Source organism: Chelmon rostratus, chromosome 8 (assembly GCF_017976325.1).
Source record: "Chelmon rostratus isolate fCheRos1 chromosome 8, fCheRos1.pri, whole genome shotgun sequence".
Classification (NCBI taxonomy): domain Eukaryota; kingdom Metazoa; phylum Chordata; class Actinopteri; order Chaetodontiformes; family Chaetodontidae; genus Chelmon; species Chelmon rostratus.
The window spans coordinates 21,346,642-21,373,073 of NC_055665.1; the positions used below are offsets into that span (position 1 = coordinate 21,346,642).

The 26,432-nt window shown below is 40.3% G+C and overlaps 1 protein-coding gene across 1 annotated transcript; it reads left to right on the forward strand.

Annotated features, from left to right (window-relative positions):
• The first annotated feature begins 634 nt into the window (after positions 1-634).
• Positions 635-25,710, forward strand: LOC121610466 (lysophosphatidylcholine acyltransferase 1). Its single transcript, XM_041942596.1, has 14 exons — positions 635-1,025; positions 6,800-6,939; positions 9,845-10,059; positions 16,050-16,162; positions 16,516-16,576; positions 17,082-17,140; positions 19,740-19,774; positions 20,942-20,996; positions 21,322-21,404; positions 22,077-22,202; positions 22,904-23,057; positions 23,522-23,620; positions 24,135-24,276; positions 24,528-25,710. The coding sequence occupies exons 1-14, from the start codon at positions 903-905 to the stop codon at positions 24,755-24,757; spliced, it is 1,635 nt and encodes a 544-aa protein (XP_041798530.1). The 5' UTR covers positions 635-902; the 3' UTR covers positions 24,758-25,710.
• Positions 25,711-26,432: the final 722 nt, after the last annotated feature.

Genomic DNA, 26,432 nt, shown 5'->3' on the forward strand with positions numbered 1-26,432 from the left:
GCAATACTGTGGGAAAATTCAGAGAATAACATTTTCACATTTTATAAGATAAAATGTAAAAATGCCAAGAATTCACTGTATTCATGTATCGGCTATTTATTGTAGCTGTAGGCCCATGCTCCTTTTCCCTTTAAGTCTAACATCTAAGAAATTCGCAAAATTGCATTTCAGCTTTTGCCAGTTGCAGCAGTGATTGATAAGGTAAAGATTAATTCAGTTCAATTAATTTATTTGTGTTGTCCTTTCAGACAATTGTTGTTACAAAAGCAACATCTGTTCAGTATAACACAACCTAACGCTGCAGAAATCTTAACTGTTTGAAGCTGTTAGTCCAGATTACTAGCTTTAAAACATTATTTAGAAAAATCTCTACCTAAACCTATTTTGTACGTAAGTCAGTGAATATATTGTCCACGCACTCGGCCAGTAGCAAAAAAGAGTATTGAAAATCAATATTAGAACTTTGAAATTACGATATTTTGGAGAGTTTTGAAGGCACCATCGCACCGTCCTAGGCACTATGATAATGGATAAGAAGGATGGGTTCTGCGCATGCGCCCTGGCCGAGCAGAGGAATCGTGGCTCCGTTAGCATCTAGAGCTAGCGGACTGGTTGGGGAACACGGTGTGGAGGAAGGCGTCCTGCGCACTGTAGCCAGAAAGATATCGGTGACTTCAAATATCCCCAGCTAATCCTTGAGCTAGCCATTATCCCTCCATGCTGTCCGGGAAAGAAAGATAACAGTAATAACCCTGCACTGCCACCTCAATTAGCTACCGTGCAAGACAGATAAGGGGAACTGCGTTTTGCGTAAAGAGTCTACCTTTGAGGCAGAATCAGTTTTTTGGTTTTGGATATTAGGAATCCAGCTGTAACCTCGACTAACGTTACTTCTTGTGAGGATGAGGTTGCCGAGTAACAGACAATGTGCGATGGAAGCAGATGGAAAGAAGATGGACCAAGCTCCTCCGTTCAGAAACCCTTTTGTGCACGTCCTGAAATTCACCCCTCTGGAAAAGGCAAAGGTAAATTCATGTCTGCAGGCAAATGATTTACTCTTGTTCAGACACGTTAACTAGCTGTTCTAGTGGTTAGTAGAACATTAACACCTCAGTGCGACACAGCGGAGAGGCTGTCACCATCATTTAACTTGCCATTTTTTCCTTATTGCATGTAGTCAGCTGAGCTAGTTTTAGCTAGCCAGCTAGCAGTAGCTGCATACATGTTGCTCTCACCCTTCTGTCTTCTTGGCGTACTGCCTCGCTTTAATGATGCTGTAAAGGGCTGAGGGTCTTATTTGTTTTAATTAATGGTTATTTAACTGCAGTGACGGCGTGTATTTCACTCATGAGCATGTAAAACACGAAAAGCGACCCTTTTACCCAGGAATCTGCTAACAATCCACTAAAATGAAATAGAGCTCTTTGAGCATGGCCGCCTGTTCAGGATGGGCCTAGCTTGTTGCTCTTTACCTGTTATGACAGCAATTAGAAACGAGCGTGTTGTTAGGTAGCTTTTATCGAGATTTCACGGTTTTGCAACAATTAAATGTGCCTTTTATTGAAAACACGACACCGTTTTCTAGCTTCCCGTGCATTTTTTTTGCGTGCATGGTTGGTTATCTCAGTGCGTCTCATTCAACGAGGAGCCAACACGTGTGGAGGGTGGAGTGTGGGATGGAGACCTGACAGTGGTGTTAATTTCTAGATATGTTTTCTCCGGCTGTTAAAGTTCACACGTTTTTTTGCCAATCTCGTTGAAAATAGATCAGTCAACCTGATAAAATTGTGCAGTTTTGCAGCATGGAGCACACATGCAGCCCAGCTATCCGTCATTGCTGTTGATAATCAGATTTAGAGCTTTCAGGCTTCTCTGCAGAAGGTGTTAACTTGCAGGCTTCTTTAAGCTTCCAGCCACTGCTTTGGTACTTTAAGGTCCATTGTCCAAAAACTATGAAATGTGTCACTGGGAGCCAAGACAGTGATTTAAAGGGCTTCTCTATCTAATTGATATTGCACACACACTGAGACAGTGTCTTTCGTGCAGGTATTGCAGCGTGTTGCATTATGCACAGATGAAGGAAGCATCCACTCATTGTGTATACAAGTGAGCACTGGATTGTCTTGTTCTTTCAAACCAGGGCTGCTTATAACTTTGGAGGCACATATGGGCCCTCTGCATCCGTATGATCTTGCAGAAAACCTTGAATAGTCACAGAATTGTGAGTGTATCTACTCTGAGCCATTGGTTAGCATTAAAGAGTACATTGAGTGAGTAGATCCTGGTCGAATAAACACACATTTTTACAGTGACACAGGGATTCAGATGAGGTTTGAGAGACAGTTTTTGTTTTGTCTCCCTGGACTTTAGAAGCTGTGTCCCATTTGACCACTATATGCTGTGCTGCCTGCATGCAGTTAAAAATTGCTTGATATGAGTGTGTTGTTGGTGGGCTTTCATCGTCCTTCTAAGTAATTATTTGTGTAACTAAGATGTACAAATAAACAAATGTGTTATGTCTTGGGAAAGCTATTTTCCCTTCTCTATGTAAAGCTTCCAAATATAAAAATTGGCTGCAGCTTTCCAAAGCTGCAGTTTGAGTGATGTCCAGCTGCACATCTCTGGTATTATTTCCTGTCAATACAAAACAGTAAAGCACATTAATTTCTCATGTATCAACTGCCAAAATGCTCACCACAAGGATTGGTGTGTGGAGAGTATGCTGTAGAGTATTTATAAACAGTGGGATGTTGGGACACAGCGGTGAAGTATTTTCAGTAACTGACTTCAGTCTAATGGGAAATTCTCAGTTTTATGAATGAGGCTAGTCTGGCGTAGCTTGTATGACAACATATCTTGTTACAACTAAGAATAGTGACCTAGGGAGGTTCACACACATTTCTTTTCTTCTGGCTCTTTTGACAGAGACTGAGGGCAAAAGAGGTAGAATGTCAGGCGGACCAAAGCCAAGGGAGAAAACGTTTTTATTACAACATATAAAAATCTATCTCCTGTGAAAGCTTGTTTGCCACACTTTGTGATTACATGTGCACATTGAAACTTTCACAATAATTTATTTTGAAAAGTGTGCCAAATGTAATGGGCAAACATTGCACACAACTCCCTTATTTTTCCCTACAGTAGCATTTAATGATTATTTTTCTTTCTTTTCTTTTTTTTTATATTTTGGCAACCATTCCATTTTTGTATGCATACATGTGTTTATAACTTTACATTAAAGAAGTCAGAGAGGCTATGTGCTTAAAACCGGTTTCTGTAGACTCAAGCGCTGATCCAAAAGTAGGTCATGAGATGATGGAATTCAGTTTCCTAGTTCAGATGTAACTAAGATAATTGAGAACCACAGTTCCCAGCATGTTGCACTGGTCTTGCTTTTACATCTGCAGCAACATGAGGAAGACGCAGTCTGAACTGAAACTCTGACTAGACTGGAGTCAAAAGTGATAAGATAGTTCTGGCTACCAGTTGCCCAGCCGGCAGACATGGACCCACAGAATCTGTTCGCGGGTTCAAAGAGAAAATGGATTGTTGTGTGTGCCCCTTATTTATTAAAGTACCGTGTGGAGTAACAGGCTGTAACTGAATGGCAATTGTCACCATTGTAACAATTACTGTATTGAAACCTATGCGTAGAATGTTTTTTTTTTGTGTGTGTGTGTGTGCATGTTATAATGGTTGGCCAGAGATGGATAATATTGTCTGTATTTTGATAAGTAAATACTTTTTGGCTGTATTATTTTGTAAAACCGTCCATAGTGCCCACTGTGATGAGTAACAGATTGTAAAATGAAGATGATAATGTCTGTAAGAGTTTTGTTTAATTAACACAGATCAGAAGAGTATTTTTGGTGTTGACCATGAAGCTATTTGTCTGCCAGTAAGTGCAAACTAAAGACCTGAAAACTAATAAGGCTGCAGCAGAATTAAAAACGAACCTCTTTGGAATTGTTGCTCGCAGTGCAAGAGTCTGTGCAGGAGACTATACAATTTAGAGGAACGAGAGAACTTTCACTTCTTTGCTAACTTGTGACTTTTAGGGGGTTTTGTGGCCTGTGCGGTTGTGATACAGAAAAGGGGACATAAAGTGAATATGTCTGTCTAATTCACCACATCACCAATCAGTTCCAATCTTGGAGCAACTGTGTAGACTTGGAAATATACTAATTTGTAGGCTAAACTGCATTCAGCAGCCTGACCTTTCAGTTCATAGACAACTGCTCTTGCAGATTCACACCTTGATTAACTAATTTATTGATCTCCAGAGCTGATTGGTATAGACCTAATGTGAGAACACATTGCTTTGTTTTTGTTGGTTTAGGTGTATCAGCAAATATCCCAGCCCTAGTCCAGCCTTAAACTGTAAAGGTTTGGAAGGTGTCAGAGGGCAAGCTGCTAATGTTAAAGTTAATTTCATTTCCTGTATAGCTTTGGCAAGCCTAATTTGCATTCCATGTGTGATTATTGAGGAACCCAAAGACCTAAATCTGCTTTGATCCTGCAAAAGCAGCAATGAGTCAATAGCTTCTTCCCACAGTATATAGATCAGTATTTAGCAGCAGAATTGGGCAACTGATGTATTCCTCACAAGAGTAATCATACATGTTCATCAGACAGGATTTTAATATGCAGTTTGCTAATTTAAGGCCCAGGGTTGAAAAGGTTCAGTATTTCCAGTATCATTTCTGTAACAAATGTATAGTATTGCTCATCATTGAGGCCTGAAGGTGTGGTTAAAGTAATGCCTGCATGGCCCCCACTATGAACCTCTCCTTTCCATTTTGCTGTATTTTTAGTTTTCTCTATGCTAGTAGCTAAATCTGTCACAATGTGAAATCTTGAATACGCATCATAACATATGGCTATCAAGATATGATCTAGTAATTATTGAAGTATAAATTTAGTTTTATGTGTCTCGCTACCAAACAGAAGAACCTTACCATTGAGTCTGAGACACTTAACAGAGAAGGAAACTAAAGCACCTTCTCTCTGAGCTTTAATGCAGTCTCACGAAGAAATTGCTCTGGCTTGTAAAAGTGAAACATCTGCACACTGAAAACAGGAAGTTTGTTCACATGCCTCGACGACCACTAAAAAAGGTCTCAGCTCAAGCTCTTGTCAGTTTGAAATTGAAAGTTTTTGCTTTATTTAACACAACTTCCTGTTTCAGCTTGAATTTGGTCAAGAAAAGTCAATGAATACCACGTAGAGCATAGTGTGGAACTGCCATTACATAAACAGATTCTTGTATTCACATACTAGTTTTAATCTCCTAACTTTTGGTTGCAAGTGAATGGTTAAAAATGCAGACTGCTTTTTACCTTGCAATGTCTTCATCAGTGCAGAGATAATAGCAACAGACTGATAACATGTGGTTCAAAATTGACTGCAAATCTTTGTGGTGACACCTTCAACACAGAGTTCAGTTTTTTTAGACTAGCCTATGATTTTAATACCAAGAAGCCCAAGTTCATCTTGTGCATTTACAGTATTGTTACTATGTAGGTCCTAAGTTGGCAGCTACAATATAATTCCTAAGTTGCATTAGTCCAGATGAATGTTTCTGTTTTCTCGTTCACTTTTCAGGCCGTGACAAGCCTTATTGCTTGAATTTAGAGATTCCTTCTAGTGCAATGCCTGAGTTAACTCCAACTCCTGTGTAATCTCTCTGCTTTTGTAGCGTTGCCGTTATTTTAATCCAAAGTGGCATTCATGTATTCTCATGCTTTGGGTCTGAATAAATTTTTTAACAAACGCATTATACAGTGCTCTAAAGCATTCCCAGCAAGGCATCTTTATTATAGGAAAAAAGTGCTGGTACTTACTCAGCTGTTTGTTCAGTCTTGTGCAAAAGTGTATGCTTGACGTTTGTATAAAAAGAGATCTATGTGTGGTCGACATGTATAATTAATTCATGTGTCTTAAGAGGATCCTGGGAAAGTAAACAATTTTGAGGACTATGGAAATGGACAGAAACTAGGGTGATGTGTCACTGCGTTAACAGTCGTAGGACTGGTGTGTAATGTAATTGTGCTCCACACCCAACAAAACATCTTTAATGCCATCGTAATGTAGACATGGTTATTTCTCAAAATGTGGGTATGTTTTGGGGAATGAAAAAATGTTTGAAAAGTGTTACTGTGAGACTAACTACTCTCTAACCAGTCTCCAAATGTGTTTGCTGCTTGTTTGTCACTAGTTTAACAAGCAAGCTTTTAATCGATTGATATAAATTGACCAGACAAGACCTTTCCCGGGATAACGTAGTGCAGATAGCCTTCATGTGGCCCAGTAGTGGTTGCTATCAAGACAAATATTGACAGAAGATAAGCGCTGCTATCAGGGACTCAGAACAAGTTTTAAAGTAAACAGTCAACAGTTCACCCAAACACTGAAGTGCCAGAGCCCTCAAGAATAAAGAACATATGCTATATGTAACATTTACACAATCATGTTTGTGTATGTGCCTATCAGACGTGTGTATATATATACACACAAAGGTTACGTTGTTAACTGAAGGTGGACTCACCCTCTCATTTAAATTGTCTTGCAAATGTAACACATCTTTTTTTAAACATTTGGTAAATTTGTTGATATTTGGTCTCACATTTGACACCTTACAATAAAAACATTTATCATGAAAAAATTGGTGAGTTGATGCCAACAATGGCTTAATACAATGCATACACTAAAGTCATACTGAGACTGTAGAGGTGCCAAAATGTGTATTGTTGCATCTGTTTCTTTAACCCTCTTTTCTCTTTTCCTCAATCTCTTACAGATTGCATTAATGACAGTCACACTGTTCCCCATCCGTCTACTCATAGCTGCATTCATGATGCTTCTGGCTTGGCCTTTTGCCTTCCTGGCCTCAGTAGGGCGCTCGGAGACTACCGTTGAACCCCAGTGCCTCTGGCGGAGGTGGGTGCTTCTTTATGCATAAACATATGTTTGTTTAATGGTGAATTTTGCATTTGAAGAAGAACAATCATTCTTATGAACAAGCGATATTTCAAAATTTGCCTTGCAAAGACATGCCTTGCAAAAACGTGCAGCACGTTTGGACTAGACACCAGCAGTTGTAGAATGCTATGGGCAGTTAGCCATACAATTAACAATGGTGCTTTTATTATGAGTAGAAAATCTGATGGCTCAAACTTCATGTACAAGTTTTCTGACTCCAAACAGTAAAACTTTATTGTAGGTTTTTTTTCTTTTGTTCTTTTGTGCAATTGGCCACTTGCCAGTACATATATTGATATATTAATTGTAACAATCTGTTTCTAGTATTCCTTTGATGGTTCTTACAACCGCCTGTGGCTGTAAGAATGTAACTATGACAAGGGAACTGAAAGGTCTAGCATATCTCAGTTGCAGTTTTAGGTAAGAAAAAAAAAACATTTTATTCAGTCATTCTTCAGCTTTGATAGTGCAGTCGTTTCACCCTCTGTCTCAGTCTTGTGCTCAGCACTCACTGATGGTGTAATAGTCTGTCCAAAAAGCTCCCACAGCAGCTGCAGGTCTCCTGTTCTTGAACGCTTGTCTCAAACAAAAAGACTAAAAATACCACCTGAAAGGTTAATGAACAAGCAGGTGAATAATGTCATATTTTTGCAGGAGACTTGGCTAAAGACGATGCTTGTAATTTAAATGTGTGGGTAGGTTGGTGAGAGAGGTCTAGAGAGAAGATTTTTTTTTTTTTTTTCCAACTGAGTGAAGTTCAAGTATAAAGGAAAAAAGACAAGTAGGCAAAATGCAAAAAGACACAGGTGGTTCGCAACCAAGATATGGATATGAGTAGTAATTATTCAAGATACTGATTCACAATTTCACAAATTTTCACTGTGTGTATGCTTACAGTCACGGTACACCTAATTTTTTACACTGCCGTTTGCTGTAGATATTCCTTTTTGTGTAATACTTTTCATTACTACTGTTGCTATTGCGTTACTACTGCTATTTTGCTATTTTATTATTATGTATATAATTTTTTACTACTCGCTATTTTGATATTTTGCTATTTTATTATGTACAGTTTGTTCTTTGTAGTCTTATTTCACAATTTTTCACTTATTTCACTGTGTTCAATGCTGCTGCTGCACTGCAGTTTCCCAGCTTGGGATAAATAAAGTATATCCATCCATCCATCCATGTGCCCTGTTGGGCTTGAGCGTGCACACCACTCAACACTTATGTTTGCAGTTTTACACTTTGAGGTTATCAGTCCCACATACAGTAGTGCTCATAAATTTACACACCCCTGGCAAATTTGTGAAAATATCTTTGGTCTACTATTTAGTTATTAAGGATATTGGTCAGATGAAGGCACTTATTATCACAAAGTTCTGTATGCCTTTTAAAACCATAGTAAGTGAAATCCCCCAAATGGCCCTGATCAAAAGTTTCCATCCCTTTGAATGTTTGGCCTGATAATATACATGCAAGTTGACACTCATAGGTTTTAATGGCTATTAAGCGTGAGTTTCTAACTTGTGACTCATTTGATTGTAACTAGTGTCTGTATAAATAGTCAATGAGTTTCTTAGTTCTTGAGAGACCCCTGCACATTTCAACCAGGGCTGCACTGACATCGCTGTAGTGTTCAAAAACTGATAAAGAAGTGGAAAATTAGAGGTTCTGTCTATGCCAAATACCAACCAGGAGGACAAACCAAGATTTCAGCCACGCCTGCCAGGAAAATTGGTTGGGATGCAAAGACAAATCTGGAAGAAACTTCAACTGAAATACAGTCTTCTCTGCAAGAAAAAGTGGCGTGGCTGTTTCAAGATGCACAATACTTGAAAAAAAATGGCCTACGTGATTGTCTTGCCTGAAAAAAAAAAAAAAAGATGTTCCTGCGCCAACGCCATGAAACAGCCTACTTACAACATACCAAACAGCACCTAGACAAGCCTCAAAACCTCTGGAACAAAGTCATCTGGAGTGATGAGACCAAAATTGAACTTAACAGTCTCAACCATAAATGCTACATTTGGAGAGGAGTCAAGGCCTAAGATGAAAAGTGCCCCATCCTTCTTGTGAAGCATGGAGGTGGATCTGTTTTGGAGATGTGTGAGCTATGGCGGCACATGGAATTTAGTTAGAAGTGCTGGCAAGATGAATGCAGCATGTTATCAGTAAATATTGGAGGACAATTTGCATTCATTAGCCCAGAAGCTGCCCATGGGACGCAATTGGACTTTCCAACATGACAGTAATCCAAAACACAAAGCCAAGTCAACCCTTCAGGGGCTACAACAGAAACAAGTGACGGTTATGGAGGGTCCATAACTTTCTCCTGACCTCAAAATCATTGAGCTACATCGGGGAGATCTCAAATGTGCAGTTCATGCAAGACAACCCAATCATTTATGGCACCTGGAGGCTTTTTGCCAACAAGAATTGGCAGCTTTACTAGCTGAGAAAACAAAGGGCCTCATCCACAATTATTAGAAAAGATTCCAATCAATCATTGATGCCAAAAGGGGCAGTTCACATAATCAAGATCTAAGGGTATGCAAACTTTGAACATGGTCAGTCTCAGAGTTTTCTTTATTGCTATGTTTAGTTTAATGATTGTGCTCTTCTGTGATGCCTTATAGTTTTAAATCGCATTAAAAATAAAATACATGTGTTTTGACTGATCGCTCGTGTTTGTTTAAGAATTGTACACATCTTGCAAATTCTGCCAGGGGTATTTGAATTAATGAGCACAACTGTATGCATCTGTGCATCCGTCACAATATCCAGTGTGTGAGACTTTTTAATCCCCATCTGCAGTTTAATTGAAAAGTGCTCCTCACGCATGCGTGCATCTTGTTTCCAGACTGGTGGACATAATTCTGAAGATCATCATGCGGGTCATGTGGTTTGCGGGAGGTTTCCATTGGATGACTGTGAAAGGGCGAAGGGCACTTCCAGCAGAAGCACCCATCCTCACCCTGGCACCCCACTCTTCATACTTTGATGCCATCCCTGTCACGATGACAATGGCCTCAATTGTCATGAAGGCTGAGAGCAAGGACATACCTCTTTGGGGCAGTAAGTAACAAAGATACGCTGCTGTCCTTGTCACCGCTATGAATATAACCTGTATTGTAAGCGACAGAACAGTCGAAGTGATCTGATTCCTCATGAAAGCATTACAGAATCTATTTGACTGAAGTACAGAATCTCATACATATGCACAGTTATTACTGAAACCTGTTCAACCACATGTGGTATGCAGGGAAGGTTAAGTATTTCCAGTTTGTTCCTTGTGTTGTGATGTGCTCTGAGGCGAAGCCACTTCGTTAACAGCAGGCCACAGCTGTGATTTTGCTGCTTTATCAGTAGAGTATTTGATGACATAAAACTGTAGATGAGAAAGCAGAAATCAAACGTTCTCCACATAAATGATCACGCTCAGATTTGGGAAGGAAACTAACACAATAGTAACAACAACCATTAAAATACATAGTCCCATTGGGTCAGTAAGGTGGAACCTTACCTGAACCTCACGGTCTCTGCATACGTTGTTTCAACCTTAATGTCATGCTCAGTTGTTACTTGTGAGCTCATCAGCTGTTGTGGTATCGCCACTACCAGTGGTGGATCCAGTGATGGCGGGATCATTTAGATGGATAGCTGGAGCCATCATCCGTGCACCACCCAAGGCCACATGCAGAGGTCAGGTCGTCCTTGCTCAGCTGCAGTCGGCACACACACTAGTATAACCGCAGATCCTATTAACTAGCTTGCATGTTCAGTTACCGTTCTAGTTGCCAGTTTAGGCATTTCTAATGTCCCTGGCAGCAGGACACATAGCAAAGCCGAGGTGTGTGTTATTTTAGCCTTCCTTTCTCCTCCTCCTGCTCTGCCTGCTAAGTCAGTAATTAGCCACTTTGTTACATCCAGGCTGAATGGAGCTTGCTGCAGTTTACTGCAGCCTTACCTGGCTTGTATTGCAGGATTTAGACACATTTTCTCATTTACAAATTGTCATTATTTTCAACATACAATCAGCCAGGATGATGTGTTGAAGCAACCTAACGAGCATAAACACTGGATACATCTTGCACTTTCTTTATAACTTATTTTTTGGTTTGTCAAAAAAATATTTAAAGGTTATCCACTAAATATCTGTTCGGCTTAAGTTTGACCAGTCATGTTGGCTTTGCTGTAGGAACCAGGTACCAACGCCTGGCCAAGCAAGTGGAATCCAGAATAAGTATTAAGACCTGATCAGCCACAGTGACGTGTGTAGAGTGTCTCTCAGGGTACGAGCTAGAGTCCTAATCCCTTCCTGTCAGCAGACAGCTCACAGATGGAATCAATTTCTACTTCTCATGTCCGCCCTCTCTTCTTTCTTTGACTTATGTTATCCTCATTCTCCTGAATCTGTTGTGTCTCTCTTTTTGCAAATCTCCGGCCTTCCTAAGCTTTAATTCTTTTTGAGCTGTTATATTTCACATACATTTCACTTGAATGCAGTTTCATGATTTCTTACAAATGTGCATGTAGAGTTGGAGACATTTGGAAACGAAATAAAGTGATAGGTGCAGAGGTGATCTAAATAAAATAATACACAGACAGAATAAAGAAAAACCTGGATAAAAAGAAAAATGTATTGAGTTGAACAGGAACTCCCTCCCCTCATCTTTATCTTCTCCTATTACTCTCTGGCCTGCGCCCCCATCCCCACCCCCCAACACCCTTCCTGCTTGCCTTCTCTTACCTGCAGCAACCTTTCACTCTTCAATTACGGTGTAGTGTGTGCTGAGGTGTGGACTGCTGTACTGGCTTTATATTTGCATGATATGATATGAGAGGCTTCCAGGTCCTATTGAATAATAGAATTACAACCATTGGAGCATATCTTACCCATTCCAAATAAAGTGTCTTTTAGGCTTTCTCCATTCACATGTGCTAGCTTGGTCTGTGCTTGAAGGTGTGTCTTTAGCTGATGAGTTCTTGTCTTGAGTGGATGACTTTTGAAAGCAGCTGGCTGATCCATGCTTTAACTAGAGGTCAAAGGAGCGGCTATAAAACGGTGGATAAACACATTTAATTTGCTATAAATTCTTCACAATAAAAGTCCCCTGCTATTCTTGCTGCCAGTGTTTTTCCATCACGCAGCACAGGAGGTAAAAAAAGTTGTTTACCTGTTGGTGGTGAGCTGTTTGCAGAGGTGCAGTGAGAGCCTGTTGTCTGCAGCTCTTCATCTGACATCTCACTATGGCTGTTTCTGCTTATACTCTTCCTTGGTAGACTTGTTTTTATTGAAGAATAGCCGATTCAGTGATAAACACATTTCATTTCCTCTAAATTAACCACAATAAAAGTTTATTTCGTGATTTAAACGCTTTAATTATTAAGCAGCAAAATCCACCTCTGGGTTTATGTTATGTGGTTGCTCCTTGGAGGAGTGGAGCCTGTGTATTATTTTGAGTTGAATGAGACAATGTCTTGCATCATTTGAGACAGGTATGTGTATTCTAAAGGTTCTTTTCCCATGGGTCATCTGTGTGGTTTTTCAGGATGGATATGCTTAAATCTATTGACAACTTCAAATAAGTAATGTCAGCAGTCTGGTCAAACATGTTCTCAGCATCAAGCGGGTATGACAAGGTCAGTGGGTGTTCCTCTCTTTGTATACACAATATTAAAAGGCCATCTGAGGTTGAAGGTAGAGTGCCCATTTGGGATGAAACCTGACTGACCTGCATTGACAATCTTTTTCTATCTTTATCTTTTCTAAGACTATCTTTTCTAGTAAGGGGTTAAGCCTCAAACATTGAGTCAACACACCTTTGTGAGACGGCATTCATGGTTTAGCTATTAGTGCCAGAGCTCAGGGTAGTGCCCTATAATTACTAATTCCTATCAATGATTTTGTTTATCAGTATATATCTGATAGTTATCTCCTGCCACTTCCTAACATTAGCAAATCATTTTCCGTCGGTATTAAGGAAAGCGATTGAGTGTTAGGTCTCTGGTTTATTGTGAATTACTGTAATCACAGCCTCAGTTAAAGTGGGTGGAAGACTACCTTTTGTCTGGGCTTGTCCATATAGTTTTAATAAGTAGTGGGATAGATTTTCACAAAATGTTTTTTATAATTCCCCTGGGAGTCTGTCGGGACCAGGTGTTTCATCACTTTTTCAGCGAGCCACTCTATGTTCACATTCAGACTGGAAACATTCGACTTGTCTAAGATTGTATTAATAGTTCTGAATTCTGCAGTGTTCTTTGAGGTGTAGTTGATTTAAACACCAGATACTTGTGCTCAAAAAGAGGATTCATTTTCAGTGAAGAACCTTGGACCCCTAATCTGCCTCTATACATGCCAAAGAGCAGTGATTCCTAACACGTCTCTGGGAGTCATCAGCTGGATACCTCCCTGATGACCCTCAGAGGGAGGTGAAATTCAAGAACTCTGTGATTTACATCTTTGGGCTCTTTAAGTGTTATCTCTAGCTGTTGTCTTGTATCATATTGTGTTCTCATATTAGTGTGTCATTGAAAGTATTTTTGCCTGGAATGAAGGAATGCTTTACTTATTTTTGCTGAAGATTTTGTTGTTTTCAGCTGTTGCTATTTATACATGTACAACAGTAGAGGGGAGATTTTGCATTTTTTTTGTGTAGTTATATTATTTGTTTTTCTAATTCTTGTAATGTATTGTTTTTCTTTTTGAGGCAGCCTCTATACAGTCTCTCGATACATCTTTGAATGTCTCCCAGTACGAAGGGAGAGGTCCCAGGGGATGTCATTCATTTCAAAGTATAGGGCGATTTGGACTTTTAGGTATTCACAAAATTAGTTTTTGGCAAGTTACTGAGGATTTAATCCCCAAGAGCTGTGTGAATTATCTATATGATCTAAATGTAGTGAAAGGGCGAGGGAGCTGTGGTCTGAAATCACAATGCTGCGATATTTAGTATTCACTGTAAAGAGTATGAGTTTGATGTTGATGAGGAAATGGTCTGTTCTACTAAAGGAATTGTGGACAGGTCCCTACCTGAAGAATTAATTGTTCTCCATACATCCAGGATATTGGCGTTGTTGGTGTTCGGAAATTCACTTGAGACATTTCTTGGGAGCCTCCTCATGGAGGATCTATTAACATATGTATCCAAGCTGGTATTGAAGTCTCTAACAATGACCAGGTTTGTCTTGGAAGTATCCAGCATCAATGTAAAGACTGTTTAAAAAAAGTATAGGATTACCTGTGTTGGGGCCATACTGTATGTATTTACTGCAGCGAGAAAGATGTGGATTTATCCAATTAATGGAACGACCTTCTCTGTCAGTGATCTTTTTTTTTTTCTCTTGAAAAAAACCCCAAAACCCTCTTCCCAAGGTCCACACAGATGAACTAGTATTTAGGTTTCGGATGAGATGCCTGACAAGCAGTTACAGTTAGATCATCATGCATTAGAAGGTAGAGTGAGAAAGCATATAGAGTATGTGTTCTATGGAAGATCATAGTAAGGCACCAGGTGTGTGTGTGTAGGTATCAATAGAGTCGCATATGTCATCTCAATCTGTGCGACTTGATTTCGTAGAACAATAATGGCAGCCAATACTGCACAGTTTGGTTGGTCTGCCTCCTCACTAATATCATCCGGTGTTACCACACCAGTCGAGCCTGCTGCTTGCTTGAGGACTCGTTCTTGTTAATTGTCATTCTTGGTTCTTGCTTTTTTCATCGTCCTTTTTTCCCCCCCTGTCTTTGCGATTGTGTTTAGTTGAGTTCTCCTTTCATAATGCATCAATTAAGTATTCACTGCATTATCTGGGGCCCTATGATATGTAATGTTTTGGTGTCACATGTGTGTGCACCCACACACACACACACACACAAGCAAGAGCTTATCACTTCAACAAACTCTCAGAAGTGCAACCACAGATGCACGATGTGAGCAGTTCACACGTGTAGCTGACTACTCACCTCTCCCAACACCTTGTCATCTCCACTACTAGAACATGCAGATGTACCTTTCATCTGTCCCACGTAACAGTGTTCGAGTTTGAGGTGGTGAACAACCTTAGACACACTGACGTCCCACACTGTTGCCAGCTTGCTAACTAATGAATCTGAAGTCTGTGCTAGTAAAAGGATGGGACATATACTCTTAAATACGTGTACAATATGACCGATTAGGGACGTTCCCACCCACTAATTTCCCTGACAATTTAACAAAAGTTAAAACTAAGACTAGTTGGCTACTCTAAAAGTAGGAAAACACTGAGAAAACAGTAAACGTGTGCATAATTCAATCTATAAAGTTAAACATTGTCTGAAAAAATATTGCCTTTAAGAGGCATTTTAAACCTTTTATCACATTCTTCACTAACTAAATAAAATTTTTCATGCTGATGAAATGTGTGGAACTTTGCGCCATTCATCCGCACCATGTTTCCTGATCTATTTTTAGTTTTAAGCTATCCTCTAAAATTGCCATCGTGAAATATTGCCTCTTGCTTTTCCACTACCCAGTATTAAATGCATTGTTACATTGAAAATGATAAGCAAACATTTTTGGCTAATGTTTTGCACTTACCAAGGGTAGTTTCTGTTGTATCCAGATAAAAGGCTTTTTATTTATTACATTTATATGAATGTCACATTAACACAGAGGAATGTTTCAGTACAGCCCCATTCTTCCACTCTTCACCACTGTGCAGCTCTGTTGTGGAGTGATTCGGATTGAAGTGCTGTGTTTAAGGACACCATTAGAGCAGCGGTTGATGTAAAGAGGAGCTTTGTTCTCTTCCGTGACCAGCTTTTCGTAGCAGTACAGTGAAGTGTTTGTGCTACTGAATGTATCACATTGTTTGCAAGTTATGACCATAATGCTCATTGCAAAAATGTTTACGGTTTGAGGCAACACAGACATTATCTGTGTTATTGAGTTCCCCCCTCACTCACCAAACCACTAAGTGCAATAGATACAGAGAAGCTGTTGTTCCTTCGCTGTCCAGAGGAAAAGAACTGTTTCCATATTCATTTGTATTTACGCTGTTCTTTCTCTGCTTGCTTCTAGCTTTGATAAAGTACATCAGGCCAGTGTTTGTATCACGGTCAGACCAGGACTCCAGAAAGAAGACTGTGGAGGAGATCAAACGCAGAGCCCACTCTGGAGGGGAGTGGCCTCAGGTAAAAGCCGCGTGTATATGGTTGACATACACATGAAAGCATCTACTGCCTGCAGAACTGAGAACTTTTATTTATGATTTTTGATTTAGTTTTTGTGATGAATTGATTGACTTTGCATGATGAATTGCATTATATTTGTAAGAAAACAAGCATATTTATTTGTACAAAACAACATCTCTAACCCTGGGTCTCAGATAGCAGAGGTGAGGTGTGGATATCCCTGAATAGGACAAAGTTACAGACCACAGAACACATTCATGCTTTGCAAAATTTCTAAATGCTGTCCTTAACTGTTTAGGATATGGTCCTGCTTTTTTTTTTTTTTCTATTGAACCGTTCTGTCTTTTCCACAGATCATGATTTTTCCAGAGGGAACATGCACCAATAGATCCTGCCTAATCACCTTTAAGCCAGGTAAAGCTTCCTCCATCATCATTTTTCTTCCCATTCAGCTTTCCTCTTTTTTCCTTCTTTTGAAGTCTTGCTGCAAGCTGCTAATTCACAGCACTGATTCTGTGTGTCATACTCAAGCAAGAGGCCATATTGACTTATTGCTTAAATGAAATAACACATTGAATTAATGTCCAGTCTAGCTTAAAGTGTGGGGTGCAGTCTTAATTCTTTAGGAATAAGAACTTAAATCATTGTTGGCATTGCTAAGGTTTGAATTATGATGAACGTTTTAATCAAAGTTTAACCTGGCATTAAGACCGTGACTGTGAGACTCTCTGTGTCTCTCTCTCTCTGATATACATATAGGTATGAAACAGGGTGGCTGTATCTATGGCTGATGTTTAAATAAAGAAGCACATGTCATAATTGGGTTCACTTTCTCAAACATGCATTTCAACTTAGTCTATTGTTGTTATGCAAGTATGTCCAATTGAAATCATCTTTTATTTCACCTTTACTCTTGCAGGGGCCTTCATCCCAGCTGTACCAGTGCAACCTGTAGTGATTCGTTACCCGAATAAACTGGTAAGATTGTACCAGATTGTACAATTGTTTATAGAAAAATGACAGTCACATTGTTGTGCATCTGTTTTTCACGATCAGTTCAGTAATGCCTGTTTAATATTGGAGACTTTTTAACACACAGATAGGAGAGTCACTTCACACGCGTCTCCTTATTTACAGGTTAACTGTGAGACAAGTTCCAGACACGATTGCTCAAACACTGGTTTTCTTAAAGATTGATCAGGGATCCAGCACCTTCCCGCTGATCCCCATCAACAGCATTCCATGGTCGATTCATACTTTCATTTAGCAGATGGTAAACTGTAGTACCAAGAGTGTGCAGCAACTGTCTCGACATACACAAGGAACATGTTACGCAAAGTCAAAACCTAATTGTTGCAGTGGCTGGAGATTGAATTATGTGAAGGGCCTGCTATGCTAAAATGTCAGTGCTCTATGTTAGTGCTGGGAGGCAGCTGCATTGTGTGTCTGTATGTATACTATGCATACCCTGTAGCATGCTTGGCATCTTACTGGAATCTCACTCAGCGGGTTGGTAAAAATCTTGCCGGTTACATGGTGGGAAGCAACATATTGCAGATACATATATATATAGTACCCATGAAGAAGAAAATGTTCTGCATAATGCAGAAGGATGTTGAAAACTCAGCAGAATACCATACATTAGTGTGAGAGCCTCCTAGTGTGATTATATAGCGTAAATGCTATAGTGTTGTTTTCAAAGCTCAGTGGGTCGGGTTATAGTTTATGCTCGAACAGAACTATATCGTGTCATGTGTTGTCTCACCAAATGGAAATCAAATGTGTTAATAGCCCTTCCGAGCATCCACACTCTTCCAGACTGGATGAACAGGGGAGACGCGATATTGTTTGAATATGGGGATAACATCGCTCGTCACAACAGAAAGGTGTGGAGGGCAACTGTGGGTAATAATGACTAATGGTTTTGCAACACTTTGCAAAACTGATTTTACTGAGGGATTTTTTTTTTTTTAGAATCCCTGAAATATCATTTACTTGGATATTTTCAGCACCAGAGCATAACACTGTGTTCCCATACAGTTTTGATACACTTTGATAATGTTAGAAACACTGATCACAGAGGCATTAGTGGTTTTCAATAAAACCTTTTTATTGCATTGCATCAAAAGTGTATGGAAATGCAGTATTATGCTTAGGTGCATAACATCCCCACAAATGAAACTGATATTCCAGCGATTCTCACAACCAACCCCATTTTTCACTGTTGTTGCTCCGCTGTATTTCTGTGTTAACAACACTTAAATTTAAAATGCGTTTAATGTGTAAAAGCACAGTCATCGTCATATGAAGTCGCACTAGGACCGGCTGCGTGGGGCTTTGTTCACCGACAGCCTGGGTCTGCTCACACTGCAGTGGTCCACAGATGTTATGTTAAACTGCAGTGTGTTTAATCCTGTTAGGTTTGGTTCTATGTTTCTGTATGTAGCATGCTTTGCACGGCCGCAGCAGCAGTTTTGAGTGACTGCATTCTTTGTTTATGAATCAATCATTTACATCTGCTTATTTAGTTTGTGATTCAAATTTTCTCCACATTGCGCTTTGAAAAAGCCCATGGCAATAATTATATAAAGATAAAGCTTTGAATGAGAAAGCATGAGTTTGCCCTGCTCAGGTTTCAGCAGCTTTGTGCAGGCCTACAGGCCACAAATTCTGGATGCTCAGATGAGTTTGTGAACCAAAGTCATTTTGTGCCTGACGTTCTGCGTAGAATGACGGACTCTTGACTCAGTAGACACCTACTGGCAGGCCGAAGAGGCTGTTTTAGTGGAAGTTGTGTAAGTCTGGCTATGAGTAGAATTCAGTGAAGCGTGCAAAGCAACTTTGTGATGGCCTGACTGGAAATCTGGCTAATCATGATATGACTCAGAAGGCACATCCAAGTCACTGCTCAGGCTTGTTAGTGAGGCTATGGAAAACCAACTTTAACTGAGGACATTGTGAGAAGGAATGGTTTGAGGATCTTTTAAATCCAGCAAACCTTTATCTTCTTCCACTGAATGAGGTAGTACAAAGATATTCTGCAATATATGAGGTCAGTTGCAGAACTCACAAATCTTTCTAAAGTGAATCTCACTGTCTGTTCATTCACTTTAGTCACTCCATGAAATGCACTTTAGTAACTTTTATTCTTTTCTTTTTGCAGTGACCTGATTTAAAAACCATTCATGTAAATGGGAATGCAGGTTTTCTTTTTAGTTTAAAGAATAACCTGGGTAACCTGAGCTGGGATATTTAAATTTCCACTTAACAGTTTAACATGCAAATTTAAATACACAGAAATATGACAGAACATCTGTTTAAAAAAAAAAAAAAGAAGAAGAAGAAGAAAAGAAGGTGCTGAGTAGTATGATTATCCACACTGTGTTTACACCAGTGTTCTGGAGTAGTCCGTCTAAAGCAGTGCATGACAACTGATTTCCTGTCTTAACCTGATTACACAGTAATGTGGTTTTTGTGTCCTATGTTTGCCCTCCTGTTTAGTGCAAGAACAGCTGCAGGAAGGAAGTAAAAACTGAACAGTTTTAGTTTAATTTGTGGAATAATGTTCTTTTTACAGGACACAATCACATGGACGTGGCAAGGGCCAGGAGCGTAAGTACACAATTTTCTCATTTCCTATGCGGTTTGCTTCCGTTTCTACTTGCTGTTAAGATACAGTAGACCATGTATCTATATTCTGTACTGTGTTTTTTTTAAATCAGAGGTGAACTATTGATAAACAAACTCCCACGTCAGCTCAAATACAAAATGTTGAAGCTTACTGTAATCTTATAATGCTGCTTTGTGTTCTTCCAGACAACAGTTACCAGCACTATGACTGCTAAGTTATTACATGATAAATAATAAATGGTGATAAATCGTTCGCTTAGCATCCAGGCGCACATCATCAACCACACTGTACAAGAAGAGAATTATTCTGACCTGAATGATACTAAGATACATAATGAATAAAAACGTAGGGCAAAAAATGTTTTCTGTAGTCTTAATGATCATATCCTTCCCTTTTTCTTAAGAAAATGAGTTGGATATTTTTATGAATATTAAAGCACACGATGTATGATTACACTCACTATCATGTGTCACAGTCACGCTTGTCATCACATTCTACAACTCAAGTGCAGGCTACTATTTTGGATGTGGCCATTGTGGTCTGAACCAGAATCTCTGCAGTGAGGTCTCAAATAGACTGGAAGCAGATTAACTATGGCTGGAGGAGAAAGACTGCCCTTGTTATCTGTCTCTGGCGTGTCCTCACAGTACTATGTCCTGGTTTGGTTCAGCTTCCATCATTATAATGGATCTCTGAAAGCAGCTGGCTGTCTTCCCAACTCTGCTGAACAGAACTACAAATGATTTGACTAAATCTCTAAAAGACACTCGCAAACTCGAGCACATGCACATGTAGTATAAAGTGCCACTTCCTTAAAAACACACCCTAGTAAGTTCAATACTAATACAACATTCGTATGTATTCCTCATGCTCTAAATTGAGGTCAGATGCGATTTATTCTTAAATCACTGGATACACAAAAATACCTGGAGATCTCTGTCCAGATCCAGATGTGCAAATCTGTGAGAAGCAGACCCTAAAAGATTGGTCTATATAAACACTGGTCCTCTGTCGTATGAAACAAATAGTGGAGCGTGACGTGGATATTCTTGGTTTGAAATCTTTTGCCCCATGGACATGGACCCCAGTCAAGCCTCTTTGTGCCTGTGTTTGTTTGTAGTCGTTGACGATGTTCTGTTATTATCCAGGTTTGAAATCCTGTGGCTGACACTCTGCCAGTTGCACAACGAGTTCGTGATCGAGGTAAGCGTGACAGTACCTCTCCACATGCTCCATGTATTAATCTGAATGTAGATCACTCCTTCCTGCTTTATGTTTTGAACATGTTGTACATGCCCCTTTGGTCCTCTTTTTACCTCAACAGTCCAGACTCATAATTCTTCTAAAGGCTTCTTAATTTCACCTCGAGCATGAATATTTCTCCACGATAAATAGAATATATGCTGTATATTTGTAAATAAGTACCTTTATTAAAATGCTCATACATACATAGAAAACATATACACAAAAACATATTTTGTTATGTGTGATATTTGGCTGATTAATAATTTTTCGGTTCTCTCTGCAGTTCCTTCCTGTCTACACGCCCTCAGAGGAGGAGAAAAGGAATCCTGCTCTCTTTGCTATCAACGTGAGGCGTGTCATGGCTAAGTAAGTTCAAATGTATTGTCCATGCACTATGTGGCAATTCATCCTTCGAATGCACAAAAGGCAAAGTTGACGTATTTATTTGGTTTGCAACATGTATTACTTTTGTTTTGTCTGTCTCAGCAATAAGGGGAGACGTGGAGGTCACCACTTGCATAGTCTGTTCAATACCTGTGTCACAACAAGCAAGGGAAGGCCTGTGGTCCTGTCATTTAGCCAGAGGTTTACACGGCTCCATCCTGTATGCCACAGATTCTTAACTGTTACTGTTTTCAATAAGGAAATATAACTTACATACAAAGTTTCTTGAAACATTTTAATCTCCCTGATCGTCTCCTCTGCTTGAGTATTAATCATGCGTAAGATCACAAATGTCATCCAGCTTTGAGTTTGACACCTTTACCACCCAGCATTGCTATGCATGTAAACTCTCTTGCACAGTGCTCAGGTTACACAGGGTACACGTGTCCTCATACACTCCCACACTCTGTGCTTCGCCACTTCTCAAGCCTGGGACGGGAAACTTGAGTTCTGCAGATGGACAGAAAAGACTGTACCCATTGTTCTCAACATCCAAGCAGCCTCATCGGCTACTGCGTTGGCCTTATAAGCCGTCGGCGATGTTTGTATCGATTAGCTCATACGGATGTGCCGTCTCTTCTGTGCTCTGCTCAGGGCCCTGGGGGTACCCATCACGGACTATTCATTTGAAGACTGCCAGCTGGCCATGGCAGAAGGCCAACTGAGACTGCCAGTCGACACCTGTCTGCTGGAGTATGCCAAGCTCGTCAGGAGACTGGGGTGAGTCACTCAAACCATGCGATGCAACGCTCCCATCGAAGAGAGCCAAATAAGGGGCAAAAGGGTGATACGGGGGCAAAATACTCACCAAACACTGCAGGGACCCGGATTCAGTTTCTGGCTGGCGCACCTTTGGCATGGCTCTGCATTCCACACACCTTCTCATGTGCATGGATGGTAAGGCAGTTGGGGGTTGTGTCCTTGTAGCTGTGCTTGTGATTCCCACTGGTTGCTCATGTGCCTGCACAGGAGGGGATCTGGAGGGGGACGGTATGATCTCCACACACGGTACGGTTTCTTGATGAAGCTGGCAGGTGAAAAGAAGTAATTGGCAGCACCATGTACATTATATTGGAGGAGGCACATGACCGCTCCCTCCAACAGTTGGCAGTGACCAGGATCAGTGAGAGTGCAGGGGAGAGAAACGGAGGAGGGGGAGAGAGGACAGGGGAGGAGAAGATGCTGAAAACATTTTAATATAATTTAACTTGACAAACTAGAGTATAAATACATGTTCAGAGGAGTTGGTACAACTCCATGGTGCTGTCCTGAAAAGATTAACACAAGCAGTGTCTCTGCTGTACTGACTTTAACTAATTAACTATTTTTTCTGTTCTTTCTTTCTCAAACTCAGTTTTCTACATTTTTTTTTATTTACAAGTTATTAATTAACATGAAGTCTCTTCCCCTTGCTGTCCCAGGCTGAAACCCAAGAACACTGAGAAGGTTCTGCAGGAGTATGGGAACAGAGCCAGGAAGCTGGAGGGACAGAAGCTGGCCTTGGACGACTTTGCTCAGTTCCTCGATGTGCCAGTTTCAGACATGCTGCGAGACATGTTCGCTCTTTTTGATGAGGTAAAGACTGTGGAGTTCACTCTAAACCATGATAGCTCTACGGTCTTCCTCAATGGCCACGACTACATTACTTGCGTTGTGTGTCTTGCTTCAGGATGACTCAATGCAAATATAAAGATGTAGAACAGCTGCAATATATAGCTAAAGGTGTGATATGTTTGTGATTTAGTTTATCCTTAGCATGAATAAACTCTGTTGTGCTTCCTTAAAAAGAGAGTTCAGACTGGAAGCTGGATTGAATACCAGATGCTGTCTTTTTTTATTAACTCATCGCAGCACCTTGCTTTTCCTTCAGGTATATATTTACAGCATGGTACTCAAACAATAAGGGTTTTATTGCATCCATGTGTTGACCTAAACAACAATCACCCGCAGCTTCTTGTGTGAAATAAATAAATAAGCAGGCTTGTTCACATCCTCTGTCTTCATCTTTGGCAACGTGTTGTTTTCTCTCGTTTTTCCAGCATGAAGATAACTGCATGGATATCAGAGAATATGTGATAGCCTTATCTGTCGTATGCAGACCTGCCAAAACTCTGGAAACGATGAAATTGGCCTTCAAGGTATGTTCTGTACGCTTATCTAACCACCAGCACAGCCGGGTTTTCTGCTCTCGCTGAGGATCAGGATGACATTTGCTACGTTATAAATGCCCCTTACTGTAGGTTGTCTTGTGTTTTGCACTGCAGAGTCATGACACAGTTCTTTCCGTCATTAGTTTGTAGCATACCGACACATGTTTACACAACTCTTTCCCCTACGTCCGTGCTCCGATCTGCATTTCATAACATCAAATGAAAAGCCTCATCTGTCCTCGTGGCTACATGAAAAAGGAATAGCTCGAGTTTGAGTCCTCCTCATGTTTTCACTTGATTAATCCTTAAAGTTGAGCAAGTTCTGTGACCGTAGGGCTCACGCAACCCATTGAGTACAGATTTATTTTTTATAATACCACCAATTACTAGAGAAAGGGCACCCACTCAAAGAACAGTTAAACTGGCTCCTAATCTGCCAACCCTGTCAGTGGCATGCCTGAAGGCAAAGTCAAAGAGATGACATCCACAGTTCTTCCTCCAGATGTTCGAGGCAGAGGAGGACGGTGCCATCACAGAGATGGAGCTGGCAGTTATCCTGAAGACGGCTTTAGGAGTGACTCACCTCAGCGTGTCACGTCTGTTTACTGCCATCGACACTGAAGACACAGGGAAGATCACATTTGGTAAGAGACTGAATAAAATCAAACACTCCCGGTTGACCCATGTTTTTATGAAAGGAATCTTTGTTTTGAACTTTGCTTGGTCATCAAAATAGTAGTCATCTGTCTTGTGTTTTCTCACCCTCTCAATGAGGAACAGTAGATTAAACAACCAGGCCACTTCAGTTTCAAGTGCAGTCTCTGTGGGCATCTGTTGAAGCCTTTTTGTCTCACGTTGCCTTTGACTGTGGCGCCCTCTTGTGGTCTCTCCACAGACAAGTTCAGAAGCTTTGTGGAGCAGCACCCAGACTTTGCCGAGGACTACCTGTACGCAGAAAACGCAGGCTTCCACAGCGGTCCCTGCCCCCGTCACCAAACAAAGCCCAGCCTGTCCTCCCCAAACCTGCAAGGCACTGCCACCTCCAAAACAGCCAACGGTATCTGCCCCGACTTCAGCCCCAAAGACCACGGCACAATAGATGGACTCCTCAAGAAACACAACTAAAAGGGTTTTTAAACAGGAGTGGGAGAAAAGTGACACCTCTCCTGGTGAGAGGGTGTTGTGTTGTGGGGCGAAGGGTAGTTAGTTACTTGTCTGGACAGTAAAGGGACTATATTTCAGTAACCACAACTACAACAATGAAGAAGTTTACCCTTTTTTATTAGTATTGTGTCCATGAAAGTTCTGAGGTTATTTTCAGACAGTTTATTTTGTTATAAATTCTTTTTTTTTTTTTTTTTTTTTTTTTTTTCATAGCAAGGCTCGTCAAAATGCCAAACAATGGCTGTGTCAGATACAATGCTTGAATACTTGAAGGGCAAGCACTTAAAAGAATTCTTGGGGCAAATGTTTATTAATTTTTTTTTTTTATCTTTTCCCTCCAACATAGTACTAACTGTGCATGTTTTTAACACGAGGGAAGCAAGAAGAAACACAATCCCTGGACAGTGAAGTCTCATTTCTAGTGAAATCAGTGTTCGATTGTCTTTTTATTTCTAACCTGTATCTGTTTCCTCTCTTTAATGGTAGCTGCCTTTTTAACTGAAAGTGCAGAATGCATGGGCTCATGTTATTTTGAGCAGTGTTGTGGATTATACATCTAAAGAAGGAAGACCTGAGGGTACCAGTGACGATTGTGTGACTGCTTGTGTTGAGCGACAGTAGCCACATTTGAGGTAAACTCAGGTCTCTGTGGGCTGACGGTCATAATTGCTATGAGCCTGTTTATCTCTCTCTCTCTCTCTCTCTCTTGCACACACACACACACACACACAGTGATACATTTGATTTAGCTCAGGGTTCAGTGACAAAAATGAAAAATTTTACTTGTATGATGTCATCATTTTTGACGCTCACTGGGTTATGTGCATGTCTTTGTTTTCTTGGGACATCAGTACTCTTCTGCCCAGTCATTCCTCATTCACAACTTCACCCTTCTTTCAGGTCGGCAAATTCAAGTGTCTTTTTTTTTTTTTTTTTAATTGTTGAAATCACACAACGTGGACCAAAAATACATTGGGCGATTTAATGTCACCCGTCATGTTTATACTGTCCTTTTCAGTCAGTGGTGTGATGGCGGCAGGAGGGGGGGGGGGGGGGGTGTTCACAATGTGTGGCCATTGAAAGCACATTCAGTTAGGTGGCTCTGCTGTTTAATCCAAAGGCAAGGTCGTACTGCTCTCCTTTCTGCCTTACACCGCTACATTTTTAACCATTCCTGCCCTTTTCACACCATGCTATCCCTCAGTCTGAAAATCCTACTGTTCCAGTGTGTGTTGAAGGATGTAACAGATAAACACTGGCCCCTTAGTCACCTTTTAAATTGGATCTTTGTGCTGCGTTTTGGCCGTGCATGGGACAAAACTGTGCTGTTTTTATTCAATGTTTTCAAAGAGATCCAGGCACCTTGGCATTTAATCTCACTGAGAGAGCAGACTGGAATTGGAAATTATCCACAAAAATATTTGCCACTGAATGTGATTTAATTACTTTTTAGTATCCTGACAGCCTGTGGCCATAAAATGGTTTTATAATTTAAGTTTGGATTAAAATGAAGGAATATTTAAGATTGCAAGTTTTATCTTGAATCAGGTAAATAGCGGATGTGTTCATTAGTGGCTTATAAATAATTGATTGATAAATACTGGAAAGAAAGTTGTATTAATACTTCACACATGTT